This window comes from Helianthus annuus, chromosome 17 (genome assembly GCF_002127325.2).
Source record: "Helianthus annuus cultivar XRQ/B chromosome 17, HanXRQr2.0-SUNRISE, whole genome shotgun sequence".
Lineage (NCBI taxonomy): Eukaryota > Viridiplantae > Streptophyta > Magnoliopsida > Asterales > Asteraceae > Helianthus > Helianthus annuus.
The window spans coordinates 158,624,017-158,640,727 of record NC_035449.2 but is presented as its reverse complement, the minus strand read 5'-3'; the positions used below and the strand labels follow the sequence as shown (position 1 = coordinate 158,640,727).

Sequence of the window (16,711 nt, the reverse complement as noted above, 5' to 3'; positions counted from 1 at the left end):
GTGACTTGTCCAGGAAAGAGTCACAAGTCTCGAACCCTGGATGACCTCGGGCCTAATGCAGCGGAAAACAAGCCATACCGCGCCAGATCGTTAGTTTCCTGAAATACATGTAAGTTGAAAAATCAACAATAATGTTGAGCGAGTTCATGCGAAAGTGAGTATATAAACCTTTATCTTTGTCAAAAACCTGGTATGTAGCAAATAAGGAAAAAAGAGATCACCAATGGTTTGCAAGGCCATTGATATGTGTGAAGTGCAAGTAGGAAGACTCAAACCTAGCGGATTTATGCGTCGGGCACTAAGTCACCCCGAGGTCCGTTCAACTGGACCTGGGGCTGGGCTCGCTACACCCAGATAGATCTACCGCTCCTGTCCCTCGGTCCTACTATGAGGATTAATGGCCTCAAGTTTCCGCCTACCCACTCACATGATCTAAGTAACAAACCTCCTTATGCTAATCATACCATGTATAAACATATTCATAATCATTGTAACATGTATTTCACCCCCGCAGTTTAGAAAAACTGAAAACAGTTAAGAGAAAAGGGGGACATGAACTCACAGTCTGTGCGTCGCTAAGTAGAGTACTCCAAATGTCCGAAAGCTGTGCAACGACCTACATGTGCTAATTCTATTAGACGGATGGCCGTGCTTTAGCTTTATAGTTTAATTTTTGGGAAACAGTTAGACAACTGTTCCTTGTATATAATTGGTAGTTAATCTCCTTCCCAAGGATGGGGGATTTAATACATGTGCGTTTATGATATTAAGTCTCACTTAATATATTTTATTTCTCATTCCAAAATATAATTATTTTTCTCAAAAATAATATATTTTCTCTTCGCATAATACTTTCCAAAATAATACGTTGACAATATCCGCATTTATGAATATTTCCGTATAAAGCGTAAGTTACGTTTTGGCGATTTAGTGGTAATAGTACTTACCGTTGTAACTTATATGTTTGTCGTGTAGGCGTTGGTATTATTTTGGGTTCGACAAAGTTTGTAAATATTATTTTTACTCAGAAAAATAATATTTATATATTTTCACAAAATAATCATAAACAGTGTGGTGAAAAATATATTTATCGAATAAATATTTACCACGTTTAGTTTTGTGAAAAATCCCACCTCCGATTATTTAATATAAAGTCATGGCGAAATATATTTGAAAATGTATCAAAAATAGTCTAACACTTGTAAATAATTCTAAGTGTTAGATTTTAGAAAAATTTCGCCAGAGTTTCCCTGTAACTGGAGGTGGCCACGCTTTCAAGCGTATCATTTTCTTTTACAAAATCATTCCAACACTTCTTTAAATCAACCAATCAATTTCCGATACTTCAAACTAGTTTCAACACATCAAACTTGTAGACTAATATGTGAAATCGCATTATTACATGAACTTGTAGTTTTTCCGAAAGTCATAGTGTAGATCACCTTATATTTAGTGGATCTATGTATAAAATAGTTTAGTCTTGTAAAAACCCCGTTTTTGGAACAAATCATTCTTTACAACTTCCCGACAACTTTTGTAAAAATTGTTATTTTGTCGGATCTTTCGTTTCACAAGTGTTTATACACTTGTAGTTTGTAAAAATCATATTCATTAACATGTCATCCAACTTTTAAAAACATGATTTTTCTTGACACTTGGTTCTACAAATTTACCACTTGTACATACGTAGATCGGCTCGTTTTAAATACTATTTTACAAGTCAAAATACTTTTACACAAGTTCATGTTTCTCGTGTGGTGGAGTTTCACCTTTTAACCCTCGTACCGACAAAAACAAGCTTATGTCAAGATTTGTGATCTTAACAAAGTCGGGTTAAACGATGATAAGAGCCACCACAACGTAGATCGGGCCTCAATAATCAACATATTCGAATACTACGACTTTTACACATGTTATGAGCTTTTAACCAACAATATTCGAGTTTTAGTAGCCTTTAAAGATTCAAAACGCATGATTCCGACTTTTAACCGTTAAAAATCATATTAACCACTTTAGATACGATCAAGAGCGAGTTTTAAACGTTATACCTCTAGCTCAGGGCTAGGGAAGATCTTTGGCGAAAATGGCGTGGATAAAAGCAAATGGGTGAGGTCCTTCAACTTCCGCTTGCTTCAAGCTTCCTTATACGTGACCCGTAAGCCTTGTGTAAGCTTGGAATGGCTAAACAAGAACTCGAAAATGATGGTGGACAAGTGTGGGTGTTCGGCCGAGAATGGAACAAGAGGGAGAGAGAGTTGTTTGGTGAATGTGATGGATGATAATCTCTCATGTGTGTGTGGGGTATTTATAGAAAGATTAGGGTGTCTTAATCCTTTGGTTACAAGTTCTCTAGATATCCACGAAATCAAATAAAATAATCAATATTGTACTCCCTTGTTACATGAGGATGGAACCGGCCCAGGGGGGGTCCCATGGTTCGATTTCAATGGTTTAGTTAGGATCTAGTTACGTTAAGTCGGTTAACTTTAGGGATTAACCCCGTTAGTTGCATGACGCGTTATAAAGCGGGTGTTAGGGTAATCAGGGACCCTAACTGGCTCAGAAAAAGGCTAATAATATTTCTGGCAATATTTTTATGTTCCGGGTATAGTCCGGTTGTTCGGTTGGACAGTAATCCGTTAAAGTGCTTAAGTAATCTTTTAAGCGTCGTAAATAATATTTTTAGCGACACAATTTATTCTGCAAAGTGTCAGGAATATTTCCTCATATTTTGGCACTTTATTAATTAGCTAGAAGCTAGTATGTTGATAAAAGTGCTGTATTTTGTGCTTAGAGTACGTTTTAGGCACATCCAATCTCTGTATCTTATTCCTAAAGACGCAGTTTAACAACCCTTGTATCCCTACACACACTATGGGTGTAGTAAAGTATTTCTGGCTCATTCAGGCCTTTAGAGGCAGTGTCTGCCTGATGCTGGCTATATCAGCATGTTCAATAGGTTATCCGTTCAAGTGCTACTGTGCTTTTGTGCATCATGTTTGTCACTAGAGTTCAGTAAGCAAATAATGTAGTGACAGAGATCAAAGTATGATGCAGATATGTACAAGTATCAACAATCAAGTAGCAGTTTATCAGAAATCTCAGTTAAGCATAGTAATTAGGCAACAATTAACACTTAATTAAGTCGTACGGATACCTGGTTTTGTGAGGGTTGTCACAATTGTTAGCTTTGGGAGGGTTGTTGGGGATCCTGAGACTGCTTGTTTCCCAACATTAAGTTGCAAAAGAAAACCATTAGACATGATCTTCGATATTGATTGAGTTTTAACATTTACTTGGTCATTAGATGTTCTTTTGCTCACACCTTAGAACAACATCTCGCTTGCTGTATAGCTTGTGGATGTTCTAATGACTTACAATTCTGAACATCTAGCTCTATGAACACAACAATTAAAAGATCAACACAAAATCTATATTTTAAATAATAAAGGGTAAATTACACTTTTCGTCCTTTATGTTTATACCGGATTGCAACAGATAGCGTTTAACTTCAATAATTACAGACACATTCCTTTTTTTGTTAAAAGCATTACACCATAGGTCCTTTAGCACTAACATTATTAAAATTATTAGTTAAATCTAGTCATGTGCAAAGCACATAAGGGTATTTCTGTCATTTTACCCTACCATTTTATTTAAAAGTATATTTATATCTATTTATCACTAAACAAAAACCTAAAAACAAAAAGTAAAAAAAAAACCATGAATATAAACGGGAATATGTCACAGAATAGTAACCAAGTTTCAAAAGTATTCTAATTAGGTCACTCGGATCGTTTTTGTCCCAATTAGATAACTTAACAGTCAAATCGAGTCATGTCATTTTTTTCTATGCGTCAAGAAAAAAAGAAAGAAATGAAGAATAAGATGTTGGGATCGGATTATTCTAATATATGAAACTATATTTATTAAAAATAAAAACACTTTAATTACATTAAAAATTAAAAAAATAAGTTACAATTCACGTCATCACTCAAAGTTAGCATCAAATAAAAGGGAAAAAAGAAACAAAAATCCATATCACCATGGTTACTTATGAAATAGATGAAAAAACACTTAATTTTAATGAAAAATAAATGTTGATTGAAACACTTTTGAAACTTAAGTGACCTAATTGGAACACTTTTAAAACTTGGTTACTATTCTACAAAGTTACCCCTTCATCAATTTTATCCTAACTGTTGAACCACTGCCTTAGCATCACCCCAGCCCTTCCCTAACTCCGGTCAGCCTCTCTCCGGTCTTCTTCTCCGGCCACTTTTTTTTTTATGGAGCTCGGACATCATCGAGCAACACTACTCCACTCTCCCTGAACTCTTTTTTTCTATGAGCCACCACCACCATAGATCCGGTGGTTATAGATCCGGCGGTGGGGGTGGTTGTAGATTGACTGGTGGTGGGGGTCGGATTGAACGGTTGCGTCTTCTCCTCATCGGGTAATTTTTGTTTTCTTATCTGTTTTTGTTGTTACTTAAATCTGAGAGACCATCACAACCGGACTCCATCACAATCGCCGCCACATCTGCCGGTGTCTAACTTGTCGAAAAATGTCGCTCATTCGTTTCCTTCTCTTATTTGTTGTTGGATTTGAACAAATTTCTTGGCCTGAAGAACAGGGGTTTGAAAAACTCGTCTAATAAATTTGGAATGGATCGAGAATCGTGTGGCGTTAAATTTGAAAACTGTTTGAAACTGCTTGTATAAAATCTAAATGAATCAGTGCCTTCCAATCTAAATTTGGAAACGGTTTGAAACTGCATGTATAAATTCTGAATGAATCCCCGGCCTTCCAATTTGAAACGTTTTGAAACCGTGTATAAATTTTGAATGAATCGTTGCCTGTAGATGAAAGGATGCGATGATCCATTAATGGCAAACCAAGTTGCTTTTTGTATTACATAGTAATTAGATGTGAAGGCTGGCGGAAAGGGTGGTGGTGGTGGAAGAAAGGTAGAAGAGAGAGAGAGGGAGTTGCAGAGGTGGTGGTGGCAAGATGTGGTGGTTAGGGTTTTAGGGTTAGGAAAAATGGGGAAGATGACATGTATATGCAAATTTTTTGATTTTATTTATTAAACATTTAAATAAAAGTATGAATTGACGATAATACCCTTAATTGAATAAACTTAACGAAAAAATTTAACTAGGTTAGTGCTAAAGGACGTAGAGTGTAATGGGTTTGCAAATAAAGGATTGTGGCTCTAATTATTAAAGTTAAAGGTTATCCGTTGCAATCCGGTATAAACATAAAGGATGAAAAGTGTAATTTACCCAATAATAAAATGTTGTTCACAGTTTAGTTTAACTGTTATACTAACATAGAATCATAACTTGCAAAATCATGCATAACAAATCTAAATGATTTTATATTTAAACATCTATACAAGGTTATGATATGACATTTTTTTGCTACAATCCTCATACGTAAAAGGACAACAAGAGACCATAATACCATATTTCACTTTTGCTTGGTTGTGACTTTTTACAGGTTTTATTTTTTTATTAATTTTTTTACATTCTACCAATACTTTTTAAGACGTGATTGATCAAATATATGTATAACTAGAGAGGAATGATCAAATGGTCTGAATCTAAAAGCATATGACATAATTTTAACCTTTTGATCACATCACTTTAATGATTAAGATTACAACATTAAGTTTTTGATGTCACCCATATGATCCAAAAAAAAAAAAAAAAAAAAAAAAAAAAAAACCTAGTTAACAGCGAGGCATATCTGCTGGTGGATGAGGAAGTGTCTCCATAGGTCCCTGCCCATTCTTCACTATCAATACAACTCCCAATCCCCAAGTCATATGTACCTCCAAGTGACAATGCATAAACCAAACCCCTAAAACATTTCAAATTCACCATAAATATTAATATATACATGCATAATCTGATGTTGTGTTTAGTGTCATGAACAATTAGTATACCTGGATTATCAGCAACAAATCTGATTGCAGCCCATCCACCAACCGGTACACCGATTGTGTTCATGTAAGGTGGATCCACCAAATTGAAAGTTGCCGTTTGCGGGTTGTAATGTAAGATTAAATATTATTATGTTTAATATTTAATCTATAGCCATCTTAATCATTTACATTATAGAGATCAAAATATATTAGAACCTATTATTTAATTAGTTGGTAATTGTTGATGGACCATATTACCCTTAGTAACTAACTAGGTTTCCTCCTGGGTGCTTATATAAGGAGAATAAGGTGGAGGTTTAAGGGTTACTCAGTTACACAATTCACACCCCATAAGCCATAACATCATTACGAAACCTCCTCTCCATAACCGATACCCTTTTCGGTTTTCTTAGCACCATCATCAGTTAGCACCCTAAGGAGGAACCAAATCAAGATGACAGGCATGTCGAACTCTCTCACTGGATTCTCCTCTGCACTATCTGCGGTGACAGGTATGATTATATTGTTTTCCTTTACGCACAAACAGAACTGAACCAACATGTGGTATCAGAGCATATGTTGATTAGTCAGTTCTGTTTTCGTATCCATAATTCTGGGATTGAAACTTGGAAAACGGAATTTTCTGAAACCGTATGAACATGACAGTCGATTTCGAGTTCATCAAGTTTGCGACTCGAGATCTCTGTTTTTCGATGAAAAGGTCATTTATTTGTTCACCGAATTAACTGGATTATAATTTTAGCCGAAATCTGTTTAGTAAAATTATTAAAATTCAGGTTTCGGGTTCCAGAATTTTATTTTTTATGATTAGGGTTCATCATGTTTATGTGAAAATTCGAATATTCTGTTATGTTTTGGAATATGATTTGGATTATTAAGTGTTTTTCCTGATTTTGATCTAATTTTGTCCTCTAAATTTTTTTAGAAAACTGTTAAAAGATAAAGAGATTGAAATTTCGAAATCTGTTAACAAAATTAGATCAGCTTAAACAGGAAAGGATATCTTTTAATCCCTTAGATTTCGAATTTTCGGTTATGATATCAAATTAACAGCTGTTAGCGAGGTTGCTACTCGAGACCACGAGGTTGCTACTCGCAACCATGAGGTTGCTACTCGCAACCATGAGGTTGCTACTCGCAACCATAACGTCATTAGTCGAGACCATGAGGTTGCTACTCGCAACCATAACGTCATGACTCGCAACCATGAGGTTGCTACTCGCAACCATAACGTCATTAGTCGCAATCATGAGGTTGCTACTCGCAACCAGAATGTCATCACTCGCAACCATGAGGTTGCGACTCGCAACCATAACGTGATTAGTCGAAACCGTAGTTGCGACTCGCAACCATAACGTGACTAGTCGAAACCGTAGTTGCGACTCGCAACCATAACGTCATTAGTCGAAATCGTGGTTGCGACTCGCAATCTCATTATTTTAAGCTGTTTAAATGTGAACTAAAGAAATAGCTTAGTTAATTAATCAGAATCAGATAATGTAATGTTTTACAAAACCAGAAATAGCTTAACTTGAATGAGCTTTTGATATATCATTTCTGGCCAAAGCTGACTTGATACATCTACTTATCATTCAAGTATTACGAAAGCTATGCTAAGTGTGCATCATAAGCATGAATGTTTTAATATCTGGCCAAAGCTGATTTAATTCTTTCATAGATGGCATACTTAGCAAGTGCATAACTAAAGTGATTGTTTCAATTTCTGGCCAAAGCTGATTTGTTACAACCACTTTGCACATATGCTTAAATGATTACACTTCTGGCCAAAGCTGTTTTGTTTTCGTTTAAGTAGAATTTTTAGTTAAGTCTATTATTTTGATGTTAGTAATAGACATTATCACAGCTTCATTATGTAAAATGGTCATTATTTTGCCTGCCTTAGTTTAACGTGCCCATAGATCACATTAGAATTTCTTCCTTGTATCATAACTTGCTCATCTTATTTCCACTATCAGCACCCAACTGCGGGATTCCACCTTTGACTGGTGATAACTTTGCTGCATGGAAGGATGCTCTCATGCTTACTCTCGGATTGCTTGATTTTGATTATGCTCTAAGAGAGAAAAAGCCAGCGGACCTTACCACTCAAAGTACTGCTGCTGAGCAGTTAACTCATGAAAAGTGGACTAGGTGTAACCGCATGTCTCTCATGTTTATGAAGCAATCCATAAGCAATGCAATCAGGGGAGCTATTCCTGATTCTGAAGATGCTACGACCTACTTGGAACATGTGGAGGCGCAGTTCAAAGGGACGTCTAAGGCGCATGCTAGTACTCTTATTCTCAAGCTGGTGACAACTAAGTATGATGGGAGGAGCGGCATTCGCGAGCACATCATGATGATGAATGACATGGCCAATAAGCTGAAGGGGCTGGAAATGGAAATCAGTGATGGTTTCCTTGTTCATTTCATCATTACTTCGCTTCCTTCATCCTTTGAAGCATTCAAGATCAATTACAACACTCAGAAGGAAAAATGGACGATGAGTGAGCTGGTCGCTATGTGCGTACAGGAGGAGGAGCGTATGAGGATGGATCGCCATACTGATGTTGCCAACTTTACTACCTCAAATCCTAAGAAAAGGAAGCACAATTATCAGAGGAAGGATGCTTCTAAAGTCCATAAGTCTAATCCTAACACTAATGCAAGTGCACCTTCCAGCTCTAAGAACTCCTTAGGCAGTATCCGCTGCAAGTTCTGTAAAAAGACAGGACATATGCAGAAGGAATGCCCTGATTTTAAGGAGTGGCTGGCTAAGAAAGGTAACGATTATTTTATGATACTTGAGTCCTATAATTTAAGTGTTCCTGCTAATTCTTGGTGGTTTGATTCTGGTTCTATGGTTCATGTTACCAATTCTACTCAGGGATTCCTTTCAATCCGGAAGCTGGAAAGAAACCAAAGAACGCTTAAGGTTGGGGATGATCGAGAATTAGAAGTGAAGGCCATTGGAACATTACAATTAGTTATGAAAACTGGTTTATGTATTAAACTTTATGATACCTTATATGTTCCTGAGGTAACTCGGAACCTTGTATCAGGACCAAAGTTAGACATGGACGGTTTTATTGTTTCCCATGGTCATCGCCAACTCTCTATCCATTATGATTCTGTTCTTTATGGTACTGGTGTTCTGGATGGAGGTCTCTATAGATTAGAACTAGATGATGGCTTTTCCAAATCTTTGTTGTCATATAACATTAATGAATCACTCACAAAGATGGAAGAGAAACGAGACTTAGAGACTTCATCCATGTTGTGGCATCAGCGTTTAGGCCACATTTCAAAAGAGCGATTAAATCGTCTCGTAAAGGATGAAGTCTTACCTCCTCTCGATTTCTCTGACTTTGGAACATGTGTCAAATGTCTTAAAGGTAAAATGACATTAGCGAATAAGAAAGGTGCCACTAGGAGCTCTAATTTATTAGAACTCATTCACACTGACATTAGTGGTCCCTACCAAATCGCTGGCATAACAGGACATACTTCATTTATCACTTTTATTGATGATTATTCTCGTTACATGTACTTGTATCTTATTAAGGAGAAATCTGAATCTCTAACAACTTTTAAAGATTATAAGGCTGAAGTTGAAAAGCAATTAGATCGTCAGATTAAAGTTGTGAGATCAGATAGAGGCGGTGAGTATTATGGAAGACATACTGATGTGGGTCAAGCTCCTGGTCCATTTTATGAGTTTTGTAAGGGCCAGGGGATTGTAAACCAATACACCATGCCTGGTACACCTCAGCAGAACGGTGTCGCTGAAAGAAGAAACCGTACCCTTATGAACATGGTGCGCAGTATGTTAGCCAATACTAACTTACCATTATTCCTCTGGACTGAAGCGTTAAAAGCAGCTGTTCATATACTCAATAGAGTTCCTTCTAAGTCTGTCCCTAAAACTCCTTATGAACTTTGGACATGAAGGAAACCGAGTCTTAAATATATGAAAGTATGGGGCTGCATTGCTGAAGCAAAACTTTACAATCCTTTCCTAAGGAAACTTGACCCTAAGACAGTTACCTGTTTCTTTATCGGGTATCCTGAGAACTCTAAGGGTTATCGTTTCTATTGTCCTTCCCATGTCACCCGTATTGTTGAAACCAAGCGTGCTGCGTTCCTGGAGAATTTCAAGGTCAGTGGGAGCAGTACCAACCCTTACGAAGAATTGCAAGAAGTACAAGACGCGGGGGGGAGAGACTCGTCGCTTACCATTACTCCGATTACTCCTCTTGTACCCAATGCAACTATTGTTCCTGAAGCTACTGCACCAACTCCAAATTCACCTCTACAATCAGAACCCATTATACCTCATGACGAAGGCACATCAAACGCTCAAAACCAAGACAACGCTGAACCCGATAATCCACTCAGGAGGTCATCCAGGCAAAGAAGGCCTCCTAATTGGGATGATTATGTTACCTACCTGACTGAAATGGATCCCGGAAAGCTCAATGATCCTATCTCTTACAATGAAGCCATTAGCAGTGATCAGTCTTCTAAATGGAATAAAGCAATGATTGATGAGCTTGACTCCATGAAGAAAAATGACGTTTGGGATTTGGTAGAATTACCCAACGGAGTCAAACCCGTAGGATGCAAATGGGTGTTCAAAACAAAACTGGATCCGAATGGTAACGTTGAACGCTACAAAGCGAGATTGGTTGCAAAGGGCTACACTCAGAAAGAGGGAATTGATTATCAAGAGACGTTTTCACCTGTCTCTCGTAAAGATTCATTAAGGATCGTCATGGCCCTAGTAGCTCATTTCGATTTAGAGCTGCATCAGATGGACGTTAAAACCGCTTTCCTTAACGGAGACTTGGACGAAGATGTTTACATGAAGCAACCTGAAGGCTTTGAGCCTGAAGGTCAGGAGCATCTAGTCTGTAAGCTGAAGAAATCCATTTACGGGTTAAAACAAGCATCACGTCAGTGGTACCTCAAGTTTGATGAAGTCATGAAGAAGCAAGGTTTTATGAAGAATCAAGTGGATCAATGCACCTACCTCAAGATGAGTGGGAGCAACTTTACTATACTTGTCCTTTACGTTGACGACATTCTATTGGCAAGTAATAGTTTAGACATGTTGCATGAGTCGAAGCGGTTACTCTCGCATAACTTCGACATGAAGGATCTCGGAGATGCGTCTTACGTCATTGGCATCGAAATTCACCGAGATAGAAACAAAGGGATCTTAGGATTGTCCCAAAGGGCCTACATAGATCGTGTCCTTACACGGTATAACATGCAACAGTGCAAACCCTCCGTCGCTCCAGTAGTTAAGGGAGATGTTTTCGGTTCGTTTCAGTGTCCGACAACAGAGGTTGAGAAGGAGCAAATGAGCCAGATACCTTATGCATCAGTAGTCGGGAGCTTGATGTATGCTCAAGTCTGTACTCGTCCAGATATCGCTTATATTGCTGGAATGCTAGGCCGTTATCAGACTAACCCTGGCCTAGATCACTGGAAAGCAGCTAAGAAGGTACTTCGATATCTGCAAGGGACGAAAGACTATAAGCTGACTTATAGAAGAAGTGATCATTTAGAAGTGGTGGGCTATTCTGATTCTGACTTTGCCAAATGCAAAGATGACAAGAAATCCACTTCGGGCTATATCTTTATGTTAGCAGGCGGCCCTATCTCTTGGAAGAGTCATAAACAACAGTTGACCACAACTTCCACAATGATGGCAGAGTACATTGCTGTCTATAACGCAACCTGTCATGGAATGTTGATTAGAAATCTGGTCACTGGACTAAAAATAGTTAATTCCATTTCTAGACCATTGAAGCTTTACTGTGATAATTCAGCTGCCGTTAGTTTCTCGAACAGTAACAGTTCGACTGGAGCTGGTTTATATCTCGATACGAAATATCTATTTGTACGTGAACGTGTTGAGGAAAATAATCTTTGTATCGAGTATATTAGTACTAAGGATATGCTTGCGGATCCGATGACTAAAGGTCTCCCTCCTAAGGTTTACGAAGAACATGTTCGGAATATGGGATTATGTAAAGACCTTATTTGAGCATATTGTACTAGCTTATGTTTTATGTTTAATGAAATTTCCTCAAGTTTGATTTTGTATGTCTGTTAGAATATGTTCAACCGGTATAATGGCATATAGACAAATAAAAAGTTACAAATCAGACAAAGGGCTTACGCGTATTTTGATCATAACGACTAGGTTTTAAATTAAGGCTATAGTATGATTAATGGGGGTCCTGAGTCGCATAATGATTCAACGGCTGTATTTCTCTGCTATAGTACTTGTTTAAGGCTAAAATGAGTGTTAACTCCTGATCAGGCTTATCTAATACTCATAGTAAATGATTACTCGGCTAAGTGGGAGAATGTAAGATTAAATATTATTATGTTTAATATTTAATCTATAGCCATCTTAATCATTTACATTATAGAGATCAAAATATATTAGAACCTATTATTTAATTAGTTGGTAATTGTTGATGGACCATATTACCCTTAGTAACTAACTAGGTTTCCTCCTGGGTGCTTATATAAGGAGAATAAGGTGGAGGTTTAAGGGTTACTCAGTTACACAATTCACACCCCATAAGCCATAACATCATTACGAAACCTCCTCTCCATAACCGATACCCTTTTCGGTTTTCTTAGCACCATCATCAGTTAGCACCCTAAGGAGGAACCAAATCAAGATGACAGGCATGTCGAACTCTCTCACTGGATTCTCCTCTGCACTATCTGCGGTGACAGGTATGATTATATTGTTTTCCTTTACGCACAAACAGAACTGAACCAACATGTAATTCCCACTACCATATCCAACCACATAGAAACTATAACCATGAAAATGAATCGGGTGGTTTTCTGTTGTCACAGTTCCTGTATCTTGCAATATGAGTTGAACACTACTCCCATATTCGATAACTTTGGTCCTAGTCCCGTTTGTTGACCCTGTGTCATTAGGAGCCGAATTCGGGCCGTTGACAAAATCATAAAACTTAAGTGGAGATCCTGGAAAATCCTCAGTGAAATACCCATTAATATGATCATAATAAGCTTGTAGAAGCGAAATTTTTGGTTTAATGAAACTATTATTATTCATCGAAGCCGCCATCACACCACCGTTAGAACCTTGACAGTTTTGTTTTGGTGTTTTTGAATTACACTTGTTGACATTAAACCCAATAGTAAAGAAAAGATTGGTGTCTATTTCTTTTGGGACATTACCAACTTCAAGACTTTTTAACCCATCCATAACGGTTTTAACGGCTAGATTATCATCAAACCTAGGTAGTAACGAAGCTGGTAAAGCCACACTATGTGGGCTAGCACCAAGATATTGAAAATATGCAATTGCTGTTATATTTTGAATTGTGACATTTTGGCCTGACATATAGGGGCCCATAGCCATGGAGTATCTTCCAATTTTCTGATCAGTTGTGACTAGGACGTTAAGGGTTTGACCTGGCCCAAGCATGACATGGTCAGTGGTCAACGGTTTTGTGTACTCTCCATCGGCTTCAACTATTGTTAACTTGTGGTTAGCTATTGAAAAGAAGCATTCCATGTGTAAAAGTGCGCCAATTAGTCTCAACATGTAGGTTTTTCCGGGTACAACGTTAATCTGGTACACATCTGAAAAAGATGATAAGTAGATAAGCATTTTTAGTATTTTTTGGAACGGCGAATCTCTTGCACTGAATTTAAATGTTTTAAAAGGCTTTCCGTTGTCAACTGGATGGGGTTCATTATTAGGTTTGAATCTGATTAAACCGAACCGGAACTGATTAAAACTCAATCGGCTTACTAATTCAGTTTCAAATTGAAGCTGAATTTGCAGTTTAGTTTTCGGTTTCTCTTAGTTCAGTTCAAACCATCATCATCATACCCAGTAAATCCCACAAATAGCAAAGCTAAGGTAGGGTCTGAGAAGGGTAAGATGTAGACGCCTTATCTCTACCCCGTAGGAATAGAAACGCTACTTACAATAAGACACCGGCTCGATAGTAGTTTTGGATCAAACTTTGGACATAAGTCACATAACACTCAACAATCGGGACAAAGGCCGATCAGTGCATGTACTCTTTTGTCTTTCGTCTATAAACGCCAACAAAATATGCATGAATAACAGTCCACCACTTTTAACGTTGTTTTTAAGAAATTAGTAAAATAAGGTTACCGTCCACCACCACGAGGGCCACATACATATGCATTATATGTGCATACCGCAAGTGGGACTTACTTCAGTTCAAACCAAATAACACAAAAATAAATCGAACAAAAAATGAGGGTTATTTGAATTTTGTCATTTTGCTCAATTCAATTACAATTTAAGTCCAATGTTATTTAGCCCAACCCAATAACAAATAACAATAAAAAAATATAAAAAGATATATAGAAACAAAAAAGAAAATATTTGGTTGATTCGGTCGAAACCAAAAACCTAACCGAATTAGATCCGATTCCGTCTGTAGGTTAGTGAATTCGGCTCGGTTAGGTTTGACTTACCAAATATCGGTTCCGTTCCAAATAAACTGAATAACCCAAAAGCTGAACCGATGATCACCCCTATTTTAATAAACAATCCCAAACAGGCTATAAAATTTTCCATTTTGATATAAAGACGGATACCATTTTCAGAGCAGTTGTAGTTGGGGCCGGGATGACCGTTGATGGTATAAGCTTCTGCAACCGGTGCAGGCCCACCGCTAGCCAAAACATTTCTTTCAAGCTGTACAAGATCTTTGTTCCAATACTCCCCTACAACAATAAAAGAAAAAAAAGTATGAAACTCTAAACTTAATATAACTTTTGCATGAAACAGAAAATCAGCTGACCTAATATTATTGTATGCTCTTCATAAGGGTATTTAAAGGGGTAGGGTACCCCTTTCTTGGGGTAGATGATAAGGGCACCATATACAGTAGCTCTAAGCCATGAAAAATGAGCATGCCAGAAAAGGGTCCCTTTTTGTTTGATTAAAGTAAACTCATATGTGAACGTTTGACCAGATTGAACCGGGCACTGAGTAATGTAAGAAGGACCATCTGACCAGCAAGATAGAATCTGTCTAACACCATGCCTAATATTTTTACAAAATAAACGAATTAGAAAGAACTTTTATGTGTAAAAGTATATAAAGCGTTAACGACTTATCATACCAGTGAATTGATGCATTGTAGGGTGTCTCGTTTGTGAGTTTGATTATAAGTCGGTCATCTTCTTGGGCATAAACGACTGGTCCAGGATACATTTGGTTGATGGTCACAATGTTTCTGGTGTGACAAAGCTTGGTGACTTTTAGCATTTGGACTTTAAAATCATAGAACCTTGTTGAACCACCCTTAGGCCATTGTGCCATGACTTGAAGCATGTCATGAGCACAAAGAAATAGTAAGCTTATGAAGACATGCTTGAATGAATTGATCAAGCTGGCCATTTTAGAGTTTCTGAAGAAGTAAGTGATCAAGTGGGAGCATAATAGCATGGATGGAAGTCTTTTTAAATGCAGAAATTGTCCCATTTTTTATATAAAAATGTTAAGTAAGAAGAAAAGGGATTTGTGAAGGTGTACTATGTTTGTCAGCTTACAGATTCCGTAGCATGAGTTGTATTAATATAATGAGTCCCTAACTATTTGCACACCTTGGCAGGCTATCTACACACTTAGGGTTTACATACGCTGCGTATTGACCTATACGCAGCGTATAGGGTTACCTCTATACGCTGCGTATAGAGCTATACTCAGCGTATATAAACCATGGATTTCAGAGCCTTATCAGCAATCATTGCACAGAAAACAAGAGTTATATACGTTGCATATAGGTCTATACGCAGCGTATATAAACCATTATATTTTTTTGAGTCATTTTGGTAGGTTTGAGGGATCATTTTTTCACAAAGTTTAAATACTCTGTGTATAGACCTTTAAGGAGCGTATATAAAGGTCTGAAAATGTCTTTTATACCCTTGTGTTGAAGCTATACGAAGCCAAATACAAGGGTAGTTGTGTCATTTTTTTCTCATACGCTGCGTAGGGATCTATACGCAGCGTATACAAAGCTCCATTTTTGTATTTTTTTTTTTGTGTATTCCTATGTTTATTTATAGAAAAAAGGAAATTAATTGTGTGTATTTTGGGCTATTTCCATGTTTATTTATAAAAAAACAATATTATTAGAAATAATATAAATATTATGAATTATAAGAATTAAAAATAATATAAATATTAGGTCCCGTATTGACCTCGTATAAGCCTATAAGTGTGATATCATATCGTATAGGTGTGGTTTAGGTCCCGTATTGACCTCGTATAAGCCTATAAGTGAGATATCGTGTCGTATAGGTGTAGTATAGGTCACGTATTGACGTCGTATAAGCCTATAAGTGTGATATCGTATAGCGTAGTATAGGTCACGTATTGACTTCGTATAAGCCTATAAGTGTGGTGTCGTATCGTATAGCGCCGTATAGGTCACATATTGACCTCGTATAAGCCTATAAGTGTGATATCGTATCGTATATGTGTAGTATAGGTCACGTATTGACCTCGTATAAGCCTATAAGTGTGATATCGTATCGTATAACCTAGTATAGGTCACGTATTGACCTCGTATAAGCCTATAAGTATGATATCGTATCATATAGCGTCGTATAGGTCACGTATTGACCTCGTATAAGCCTATAAGTGTGATATCGTATCGTATAGCGGCGTATAGGTCACGTATTGACCTCGTATAAGCCTA

At 37.3% G+C, this 16,711-nt stretch overlaps 1 protein-coding gene across 1 annotated transcript; it reads right to left on the bottom strand.

The window, feature by feature from the left end:
• Window positions 1–5,738: 5,738 nt before the first annotated feature.
• Window positions 5,739–15,405, bottom strand: LOC110925074 (laccase-6). Its single transcript, XM_022169043.1, has 6 exons — window positions 15,128–15,405; window positions 14,804–15,048; window positions 14,598–14,726; window positions 12,771–13,601; window positions 5,955–6,065; window positions 5,739–5,869 (listed from the first exon to the last, which is right to left on the bottom strand). Exons 1-6 carry the CDS (start codon window positions 15,403–15,405, stop codon window positions 5,739–5,741), a joined length of 1,725 nt encoding a protein of 574 aa, XP_022024735.1.
• Window positions 15,406–16,711: the final 1,306 nt, after the last annotated feature.

Coding starts and splice junctions, on each gene's coding strand:
- LOC110925074 (XM_022169043.1), bottom strand. CDS start 15,405: ATGGCCAGCTTGATCAATTCATTCAAGCATGTCTTCATAAGCTTACTA. Junction 14,727..14,803: donor AGAGCATACAATAATATTAG/GTCAGCTGATTT, acceptor TTATTGTTGTAG/GGGAGTATTGGAACAAAGAT. Junction 5,870..5,954: donor ATTTGTTGCTGATAATCCAG/GTATACTAATTG, acceptor GAAATGTTTTAG/GGGTTTGGTTTATGCATTGT.